This window comes from Labeo rohita, chromosome 19 (assembly GCF_022985175.1).
Source record: "Labeo rohita strain BAU-BD-2019 chromosome 19, IGBB_LRoh.1.0, whole genome shotgun sequence".
In the NCBI taxonomy this organism is placed as follows: domain Eukaryota; kingdom Metazoa; phylum Chordata; class Actinopteri; order Cypriniformes; family Cyprinidae; genus Labeo; species Labeo rohita.
Window position 1 is genome coordinate 8046669 of NC_066887.1, and position 12013 is coordinate 8058681.

At 40.6% G+C, this 12013-nt stretch overlaps 1 protein-coding gene across 3 annotated transcripts in view; it reads right to left on the reverse strand.

Moving 5' to 3' along the window:
- Positions 1-12013, reverse strand: part of gabbr1b (gamma-aminobutyric acid (GABA) B receptor, 1b) — a 180222-nt gene that overhangs the window by 36597 nt on the left and 131612 nt on the right. For all 3 annotated transcript variants that reach the window (XM_051136851.1, XM_051136850.1, XM_051136848.1), the window contains one exon: positions 4423-4500. In XM_051136851.1, coding sequence (XP_050992808.1) covers positions 4423-4500 — 78 coding nt within the window. The remainder of the gene's footprint in view (positions 1-4422; positions 4501-12013) is intronic.

Sequence of the window (12013 nt, forward strand, 5' to 3'; positions counted from 1 at the left end):
GATTTGGATCTAATTTGGAATTGATTAGATTGTAAAACGTAGCTGGAGATGATGATGTCAGACAAAAAGTGAAGTCATTTCAGAGGCGGTGCACTATTATTATGATGAAAACTTGTTTACATGCACTGATAAGACCAGTAATGTGTATTAAAGAGATGGTTCACCCAAAAATGAAAATTCTGTCATTAAATAGTCGCCCTCATGTCGTTCCAAACCCGTAAGACTACGACAAATTAAAATATTTTTGATGAAATCCAAGAGCTTTCTGGCCTGCATAGACAGCAATGCAACTAACACGTTCAAGACCCTGAAAGGTAGTACACTCTAAAAAATGCCTGTTGGGTCATTTTATTGGGTTAGTTTTAATATTTTTACCAGGTGCTGGGTAGTTTTTCCTGCATTCTAATAATGCTGGGTTATTTTTTAAACCTAAATGCTGGGTTCAGCCTGTTGGGTCATTTTATTGGGTTATTTGTAATATTTTTTTTTACCCAGGTGCTGGGTAATTCTTCAGCATTTTAGAAAGGCTGGGTTATTTTTTCAACCCAAATGTTGGGTCATTTTAATGGGTTATTTTTTTTTAAATATTTTTACCACGTGCTGGGTAGTTTTTCCTGCACTCTAAAAATGCTGGGTTCTTTTTTTTTTTTTACCCAAATGCTGGGTTCTGTCTGTTGGGTCATTTTATTGGGTTATTTTTAATATTTTTACCAGGTGCTGGGTAGTTTTTCCTGCACTCTGGGTTAAATGCTGGGTTAATTTTTTAACCCAAATGCTGGGTTCAGCTTGTTGGGTTATTTTTAATATTTGAGGGTATGTATTACATTGTATTCCTATCAAATTATTACTGTATAACTAGGAAAACATTTGTAATTTCACTTTTTTTTTAAATGTACGTTTTTTTAAATGTCTGCTTGGAACACTAGCTTTCTACAAATGCAGCATTCACTGGATCTATACTACGGTGCCATCATGAAAAATGCATGTTATTTTAGTTAACACAACTATTAAAAAAGGTTCAAACATTCACTGATGTTCCAGAAGGAAACATGATGCATTAAGAGCCGGGGGTGAAAACACAACGCAGCCCATTAGAATATCATTAAAATAAATCCCGCCTACGGAAAATGGAACAGTTGGGGCGTGGTTAGGGACGAGATGGGGGATTAGCCTAACTTTAGCGATGCAGTGCGGAGAGCTGCTTCTGGGACGCTTCAACGAGCCGAGGTGCAGACGTGTGCAGTATAGGGGGTCGAAACACATGCCAAGGCTCGGCTGGTGTAAACACAAGCATTGACTAGAGTGGCGATCAGCTCCGATGGCCGCGTCAAGAGCCTTAATGTGCCGCAGACTAGTGCAGTATGTGGTAAGAGATTTATTCATCATACAGTGTATTTAGCTTTGCTTGTAACGTGAGTGTTTTTTTAAAATGGATAAACTTGCACTAAGCTAGGCTAATCAGTGATGGTGTTCTTTGATAATGTTAATGTTCTTTGCTGATTTTCTGTAGCTGCTTTTTAATAACTAAGGAAATCCATTATACTGTAATTAGTAACTTACAATGTTTTTATTCAATTGTTGTCATGTTAAATACAAATTAAGTCATATTACAAACATTAGGCTACTTTTAGCCTTATGCTGGAGCTGGTTTCAGGCAATGAAGCTAAGTATGTAAATAATGAAATAAATTAGCACGTTTAACTATAAAGGAGCAGGCGGAACTTGCTGCTTTGACAAGGGGCGTGGCAGTACTAAAACAGTGTCTAAGCTGTTCGCCAATCACAACGCACTGGGACCAAACCAATCAACACATTACGTTTTTCAGAAGGCGGGCCTTCATCAATCCCGGAAATAATCGAGCCATTTGTGCCAGGCTGGGAAGAAAGGTATTGTATGTTCTATTACACCCCCAAAACAAAATAAAGACTTCATAAAAGAGCATATAGGACCTCTTTAATGTTATGAAGTGCATTCACGACAGTATCACAATGCATGCGTGTGGTGCTGCTGACGCAGGAGCCGGCATTCAGCATAGAACATCCATATCTCTTAGTTCATCGTCTGTATATTTTGGTTCAAATAAGTAAGGCTGGGCAAAAAATTTAAAGTCATTCTCTATGTCGAAATCTTCAGACAAGTTTACGAAGACAGTGTGCATCTTCCTCTGCTTGCTCTGCAGCGCATCCAAGTTCTACGTCAAAACACACATGCGCCATAAATGCGCAATGAAGACTGACACAAAAGAAATTGATGAATAAAGTCATTATTTTTGTTTTCTTTGCGCACAAAAAGTATTTTCGTAGCTTCATAAAACTATGGACTATTTTAATATGTCCTTACTACCTTTCTGGGCCGTAAACGTGGTAGTTTGCGTTGCTTTCTACGCAGAGTCTGAAAGCTCTCGGCTTTCATCAAAAATATCTTAATTTATGTTTCGAAGATGAGCAAAGCTCTTACGTATTTGAAACAACATGAGGGTGACTAATTAATGACAGAATTTTCATTTTTAGGTAAACTATTACTTTGGTTACCAACATTCTTCAAAATATGTGGATGAGTAAACGATGACAGAATTTTTCCATCCCTTCAACAAAGTAAACACGGTAACATTATGATTTCAAGGTGTCTTTAGCGCAGTTCAGGTCCACAATGAGCGTGTGACGGGTGTAAATGGTTGTAAATGTGTGTGCATCCATCGGGCCAGAGAGCTCATGCTGTTTAATACCTCTCCCTGTCCTTGATGGTGGAATCGGGACAGTATGTTGCCATGACGACCAAGACCCATAATGGTTGCCACAGCGATGAGAGAACAAGGCGCAGATGCAGTGGTTGTCAGGGGCGACCGAGGAGAGCGAGAGAGAATGAGCGAGGCCAGTGAAGTGGATGGGTAAAAGCGAGAAACAATTGAACATAAAGATTCAAAGAGAAACGATCCCACTCAGCTGGGAGATGAAGGGACGTAACCTTCACTTTGCAGTGGTACGAACAAGGGAGGAAGAACATCTTAACGAGCGATGAACGGTCAACACGTGGCGTCCAATCTGGAGCAAAGTCACCCTCTCCTTCAAGAGGCCTTTATTTCAGCACTGATTATTTTTAGCTCTACACGCTGCCGTCTCTCTGGAATATGTGACAGTGACCATTGCGGCAAGGTGAAAAGTTGGCCAGTGATGGGCGGCACGTGCACGTATGTCTACAGATGGTGCAAGACCGCCTCTCAAAGGTCATCCGTCTAACATCTTTGATGATCTCGCATTCCCGCTCACCCCGTCACGATCGAACGGCGACCTTTCACCTCGACGGTAGACTTGCAGTCTGGCAGAGTCAAGGGTTGCTGTTTAAGCGGTGACCTCCGAAGAGATCTACCATCGACACCTAATGCAAAAGTTAAAGGTGCCAGACTCTCCGCACCACCTGGGGTGTACGACAATGCTGTGGGCACTATTCCCAGTTGCAAGCTGGGTAAATAAATGAAAAACAGGTTCCATCACAAGGCCTCTGGAACGGCTTGTGAAAAACGCAATTAGCGCATTTCGCAATGCCGCCGTGCTACAGTTGCCATGGTGCTCGCTGCTTCAGTGAGTTTTTAATAAGCTAATAAGCAAGTTCAAAACAGCGTAAGCCCACCGAGAGCACATCTAGGGAAATGTCTAGGCATAGAAATGGTCACATAATGAGCACGGTGATGTGGCGTCGCACCGCCAATATTATAAACCAACAAACCCAGGCTGCTATCACAAAGCTCGAGGATGTTTTTCAAAACGGCATGCTCTGTTCAGAGCCAGTGAGGGTTTAAATAACAGGCAATGACAATCAGTTGAGGCTCGTAGTGCCGCCTGTGCTGATTGGATGGTTCGTGCTCATGCAGTCAAGGTTAGCACGTGCTGGGAGGCAGCTGGGGAGCAGCCCAGCCGTTTCTGATTTGTGTTGTTTTTTTAGCTGTCAGTTGGCATCTTCTCAGTGCACCATCAGCAACACTAAGCATGAACTGGTCATCAAACACAATTAAAAAGATTAAATGAAACCATCACTCATTGTATACTGCATGCAATTTTTATCATTGCGCTTACTCAATTTATGATTGGAATTAACTCCTGGCGGTTTTCTAATGGCATTCATTTGTCTTTTTTTGTTGAGCCGTGCAGAGCTCCCGCAGCGCGGCTGCCCTCACGGACAGAATGCAAAACAGAACTTGACTGACTGATTGATTAACGCCCCGTAGCAGCCTGTCGTCCGCGGTTCTTGTCGCTTTGGGGGCGGGACCTGGAATGCACGGCCGTGACGCTGGGAGAGATGCAGATGAGCGGCGAGAGTAATAATGTGAGTGATTGTGTGAGAGGAGGTTTAAAACAGAGAAGAGTGCTTGAGACAGTGATAAACAAGAGCATATATGGGAGATGAGAGAGACAAATGTGTCCTCACCTATCCACCTGTCATTCCCATACCAAGAGAGATTGCCTTTGGTCATATCAAAGTATCCAATCTTCTTGTAGCTTCCTCCTGCCGAGAGAAAGGGAGAGAGCGCGATTCAGAAATAGTTTAGAGTCAACACCAAATGGCATTCACAAAACATTTTTCCTCTATAATGTGACATGTTTTTTGAGATAGGATATTTAAGGAGGAAAAAAAATGTGATTGACTTCATTTTATCCACTGGGAATTCAGCTTTATGCAAATGAGCAGAGATGCGAAGTGGTGACTAGCAGTGGGAGCGCAGGGTGACCCCGTTAACATGCACTTAAGAAAACGCTTTATTTCAGCATTCTGAAATATTATGCACACACAAACAACATTTTTCTTATGTTGCATAGTTCACCCAAAAATGAACATCTTCTCATCATTTACTCAGCCTTGTGTCATTCAAAACCTGTAAGACTCTAACAGTATTAACAGAGTTCGTACAGATTCTGTAAAATGAAATTCCAGGACTTCCACAACTTTTCAATCAATACTGTTTTGATTTTCAAGGACTTCAATCAGAGATCTCACTTATGTCTTCTATTTCAAATTCAAATTTATTAAGAGAAATAGATTAATAAAAACATAGTAATAAAAATGGCAAGTGAAGCATGCACATGCAAAGTATTACTACTAAATTATTACAAAGTATACTACACTTTTACTATAGTAAAACCAAGGTTAAGTTTTCTTAAGGGATTTGTATTTGTGTATACTTTCTTTCGTTTTTCTTTGTTTTGTTTTTATAACTGTACTGCTTTAATGGTTTGATGTTTCCTACTGTTTAAGAAAAAAAATCAGAAAAAAAGATTCACAAAATCACTCCGAAATCCTCATATGAAACAAATGATTCGCAAACCTGCACCAAAGTCCCGTTCTGAATCCAATGATTCACGATCCATGCTCCGAAGTTCCGATCTAAAGCAAAAGATTAGTTTTCCACGCTGTGATGTCCTGATCTTAATAATGATTCGTGAACCATTATTTCAGATCAGCACTCGGACCATGGGTAGCGAATCATTTGACTTACATTGAATCGTTTGATTTGAAGCATTCAATTTGAATAATTCAATTTGTGTTTGTGGATTGGTGACTGAGTCTGATGTTTAAAACCTTTCTGACATGTGAAGTCAACTTACAACAATAACTAACCTGTTTGAGTCTGATTTGAGTATCTTTGACCAACTCATTAAAGTCATGAATCATTTCTTTGTGAATCAGACTACACTGGTAGTGCTGAATGTCTGTTGTTGCATGCAACTGGATAGAAAGGTGTTCCTTTATTGTTTTTATTTATTGCTTCTCTTTTATTATATTCATTTTAAAGTGGAAGTTCAACAAATGTTCTGAAAATCATATATTTTATGTAATAATAATAAAAAAGAATCAGTCCTTTATTCCCAATTCCACCCACTTCTGAAGAGGCTGAGGGTCAAGATCTGCAGAGTATTTGGCTTCTTTTTCAAACCTATCATTTACTATTATTGCTGTAACCTTTTCTAACATTCAAATTAATGAGCATTAAACAGGCAATGTTTCATAAAAGCTAAGTTCCCAGTAGCTAAAGGAATATTCAGATGTGGAAAAGTATTTTAAAGCAAAAAAACAAGAAGTAAACGCTCAGTTTTGATTTCACATTGACTTTCAGAGATACACACAAGCGGAAAACAGTTAAAAGAGTTTTAAGGGAGGAACAAATGAAAGAGAAATGTCACTACACATTGCAGTGAATCAATACGGTGAGGCTGGATCAGATTTTGAGCAGCCTTTAGAGGCCAAACAACATTTGGATTAGACAAACAGACTGCAAACAGATCTATCATCAATCCTTATATTCCAGCAGGCGTATCAGCTGAGCTTTAAATGAGAATGCACAATAGGGTCACTCTCCCTTAAAATCAGCTTTATAGAGAGCGCTGTAATTGCGAAGCACCATATCAGCGGTGCTGGAGCGAGAACCGTAAGACAGAGGAATTTATCTTCTGTTACGTTCTCTCGCTCTTGCTCCATTTTCTTTCATGCACGCCCTTCCTCTCTTTCTCAAACACACACTGCCGGGCATCAGAGATCTGTGCAGGGCTCTGAGGGCCTCCACCCCCCAAACACAACGAGAAATTAGCGTAAGTGAGAACCATTATAATTATCAGGTGATCATTAAGCATAATTACTCCAGTCAGCTTGGGCTTCCCCCTGGGAGGCTTGAAAAAGAGGGAAAAGAGATAGAGGAAGAAAGAAAGGCTCTGGAAACACTGTATGATCCAGGCATGAGAAGAAATGCCTAAAAGACTTTAATTTCCACAGTTAAGATAGTATCCTCTAAGCTTGCTTTGGTCTCTGGCTGTAGATCTTCCTGCAGTTTCATTCTGAAACCAATTTCATGCAGAGACGGGCTCAACGTTCGCAACACTAATAAGCTCAACAAAATCACTTTTTAAAGTGGTGCTTTCTTAGGCAAACACTGCTATTACTTTTGCTCAACATAATTTGAAAATCTAGGAAACTATAGTAACAACATAGCAACACAACAAATGCACAACAACACCCTGGCGTCCAGCTACATTAGCATTGTGGAGGTGACTTCTGCATAAGCAAGCATCCGTCACATTTTGGTGGACTCTTTTAATATGAGTCACTAAATCACCAATTAGCAACCACCTAGCAACAGCACAACAACACCCTGGAAGCTTCCCACGCTAACCTGTGCACTGCCGAGGTAACTTTTGCATCGCTTACCATTTTTGTGGACTCCTTTGACTTGGACAAGTAAACAAAAAAAGCTTGCAATGCCCTAGCAACCACCTAGCAACATCTTAGCAGCACGATAACATCACCCTGGTAACTACCTACTTTAAGCCAAAATTGTTGAAGAAACCTCTGCATGCCAAGCATTACTCACATTTTGGTGGGCTTTTTGTTTTGGGATGTTAAATAACCACTTAACAACGCTTTAGAAATCACTTAGCAACACCTTAGCAACAGCACAACAACACCCTGGAAGCTTCCCATGCTAATCTGTGCACTGTCGAGGTAACTTTTGCATGGGCAAGCATTGCTCACCATTTTGCTGGACTCCTTTGACTTGGACAAGTAAACAAAAAAAGCTTGCAATGCCCTAGCAACCACCTAGCAACACCTTAGCAGCACCATAACGTCACCCTGGTAACTATCAACTTTAAGCCAAAATTGTTGAAGAAACTTTTGCATGCCAAGCATTACTCACATTTTGGTGGGCTTTTCGTTTTGGGATGTTAAATAACCACTTAACAACACTCTCAAAATCACTTAGCCAAGCACAACTTACATTATGGTGGGCTTTGTTTATAATTTGGGACAGGAAATAACACCTAACAATGCTTTAGCAACCACCTAGCAACCCCTTAGCAACAGCACAACAACACCCCGGTAATTTCCTACATTAACCTAGCCCGGTGGAGCTTGGGCAAGCATTACTCACAATTTTGGTGGACTTCGTTGACTTCGATCACTATGTAACAACATATCAGTTCTCTAGCAAACACCTAGCAAGAGCACAACAACACCCTAGAAACATCCTACTTGGGTCATTACACAAAAAACTACCAATGCCTTAGCAGCCACCTAGTAACACCTTCACAAAATCACCCTGGTAACTATCTACTTTAACCCAGAACCGCTGAAGAAACCTTTGCATAGGCAAGCATTACTCACATTTTGGTGGGCTTTTTGTTTTGGGATGTTAAATAACCACTTAACAACGCTTTAGAAATCACTTAGCAACACCTTAGCAACACCTCCCTGACAACAGCACAACAACTCCCCGGCAACTACTTACACGAACCTAGCACTGTGAAGGTAAATTCTGCATAAGCAAGCATCACTGGTAACCACCTAGCAACATTTTAATGACACCATAACAACACCCTGACAACCACCCACTGTACCCTAGCATTTCAGAGTTGACTTTTGATGGGCAAGTAAGCACAACTTACATTATGGTGGCCTTTGTTTATAATTTGGGACAGGAAATAACACCTAACAAGGCTCTAGCAACACCTTAGCAACAGCACAACAACATCCTGGTAACTTCCTATATTAACCTAGCACGGTGGAAATTGGGTAAGCTTCACTCACAATTTTGGTGGACTCCATTGACTTGGAACAGTGTGTAACAACATATCAATGCTCTAGCAAACACCTAGCAACAGCACAACAACACCCTGGAAACGTCCTACTTGGATCAGTAAACAAAAAATTACCAATGCCTTAGCAACCACCTAGCAACACCTTCACAACACCACAAGAATCACCCTGGTAAATATCTACTTTAACCCAGAACCTCTGAAGAAACCTTTGCATGAGCAAGCATTACTCACATTTTGGTGGGCCTTCTGTTTTGGGACGTTAAATAACTATCTAGCAATGCCCTTGTAACCACCTAGCAACATTTTAATGACACCCTAACAACACCCTGACAACCACCCACTGTACCCTAGCATTTCGGAGTTGACTTTTGATGGGCAAGCAAGCACAACTTAAATTATAGTGGGCTTTTTGTCATTTGGGACAGGAAATACAATGCTCTAGCAACCACCTAGCAACACCTTAGCAACAGCACAACAACACCCTGGTAACTTCTTACATTAACCTGGCACACTGGAGCTTAGGCAAGCATCACTCACAATTTTGGAGGACTCCTTTGACTTGGACTAGTGTGTAACAACATATGCTCTAGCAAACACCTAGCAACAGCGTAACCACACCCTGGCAACCACCCACATCACCCTAGCATTGTGAAAGCGATTTTTGATGGGCAAGCACAACTCACATTATGGTGGGCTTTTCTGACTAAGTCACACCTAGAAACGACTTTAAACACCCTGGCAACTGACACCTTAGCAGTCGCACTGCAGTGACTACTGCAGCTTGAACACTGTAGCACAGTGGCAGTGAGTTCTGAAGGGGCAACTATTCATATTTTCTTCAGAATTTGTTAAAATCTTGTTCTATTTTTTATTGTGTCAAACAAAGAGGGATTGACGTAGGATCTGGGCACCGGCAGAAACACAAAAAGATGTGACAGATTGAACAGGGGAACACAGGCACACTGATCAAAAAGACAGCTTCTGAAACGACGCCAATACAAAGACCGAAAACAAACGACAGGAGAGAGAAAAGGATCCAATCTGCATGCGACAGCTGAGGTTGCAGTCACAATACACTTGTCACTCGAGGAGGTTAACAAGCAAATGAAAGAAGAGATGCCCCTGTCACCATGTCAGGAATTGTGTGTGAAGTTCAAATGGAATACTTAAGTCTGGAAATGAGGCTGCGTGGAATATGTGGCTTCAACTGGTATTCCAGATGCTGGTTAGTTTTTGAAATTGGCCGGTCAGTATAACGACGCTTACCTTGTTAGACTTTCAATCCCACAACACTAACATCTTCAAAGATGCTCTAAATATCTGTGAGTGAGGCCTTAGATTTTGTTAACCTGGCTGACCTTTGCCAGGCTAGGCTAAATGACCAATCTGGCCATATTCATGAAGAGTTGTAGCAGCTTCAGAACCTTTCATTGAGCAATAATGGAGGTCATTATGCTTCTGTGAACCTTCAACACCATCATTTTTTTTACACTGGCATCCACATTTATACACTGACACAAGTCTATATCAGGGGTTTATCGAGGGATATTTGAACCTGGTGCAGTTTTTGCTCCGTCATGCACTGTGAACTCTGGGACTTTATATAGACCTGATATGCCCAAAGGAAACACTATAATGTCATTTAATGCTTATTTTTCAGTATAAAAATCACGTTGCCATATATTAACTAATTTACTTCTTTTAACCTCACCGTCAGACGTGCACCAACAGGAATGTGGTAAATCACAGGCTAAAAATGCTGCCTACACAGAGGCAAGAAGTCAGCCAGGCACATCTGAATCCAATTTTTGCATAACATCCCGTCTACTAAGATGCTTTCATCTGGTTGGCTTTTGAAGGCGGAATATATGCATTCCTTCTTTGATATCCCATATCTGTGCATGAGGTTTGGCGTTTGGTGGAAAATAAAAATGGCATCGTAAGGAGTTTAAAATTATTTATAAATTCCCAATGTTTCAACATGACGCAATTTTGACTTTAGAGATTAAATATTTTCGTTTATGTTTTAAAACTTCCTTGAAGTTGTTCTAGATCAGTGCTTCGGCCTCAGCAAAAACAGGGTGCAGCATGGTTTAAAGTTATTTCAGTTCTTATTATTAACTAGGGGTGTACATGTATTCATCCCGAACAATCATGATACAGACATTTGGTTCATACAGTCAGATGGCATATCCGCTTATTAAGTCGTGACGTAAGGAAAGCTATTTCCGGGCCCAAGCCTCTACTCATTTCACTTGTGAATACTATCTCAACAGCCGTTTATAAGCACTGTTTATTCATATTAAACATTTAAGCTAAACATTTAAAAACCATACAGTGTACACTAGAGTCTCCATGCTCAAAGCATCCCAGACACATTTTAACGATTTATAAAAGATGAATCATTGTCTGGCCATCTGGGATTTTGGTATGGAGATAAAGCTTGGGATTCAAATTTTTTGGTAGTATTATATCACATTGTGAGTGTATATTAGCACCGTTTGTTGCTTTCTTGTGGCATTTGATAGAGCGTTTGGAACTGTCAGATTTAAGAAGCAGATACAAGTCAGTCATAGGCGATCAATTCAGAAAGGGGTGTATGCGGTAATGCAATGCTAACCATCACAACAAGAAAGAGCAAAAAAAAAGACGATCGACGCACCAACCCAAATCAAGAATGTGAGTTCAGATGGCAGACAAGAGCTTGAAGAACAGTCTGCTTGTTTTAAATCAGCAATGTGGGAAAGTTTCAGGTTCTAGATGTACTGGTTGACCAGCTATAAATCAGAACTGGTTTTCAGGTTTATTTTGTCCGATCTCTATTCCAGAATTGCACATGAGCTGCATTGCAAAAATTTCAACATAGGCTCATTGGAAATACATGCCTCTATATACATTTCTGCAAAACTGAAAAAAACTCACCTATATGTACGAATCACTGCAGTTTCCAGTTGAACTGAACACTGGAGGCAGTAAAACTCCATCTTATTTCAACTTTTATTCCTGATTTACACAGAGAGGTTTGTTTAATAAAGCCTCATTTTTACACAATTACTTGCAGAATATTATATTATGGCTCCAAAATAATTTAACATCCTGTGTGATTTGAAAACTGCTACTTTTTAACATTTTTGTCACATATACAGCTTCATATGCATGAGTTTTCTAATTCAGTAGGTTTGCTCGTTAATTCATGCGATATGGCATTGCACTTGGGCGATGAGGAGCTCCAGTTCGAACCACAGACTAAAAAAAGATGGATGACGCACCTTCACTCTCTTCCATTGAAGAAAAGTGAAGCCGCCAATGTCCCAATAGGGTGCGGACATATTGCGCAGATTTGGGACCAGAGTCTGCGCAGTAGTGAATTCGGGACTGAGTCTGTGCAGTAGAGAGCAAGGTGGAGCTGCATCCTGCCCACACTCCCGCAGAGG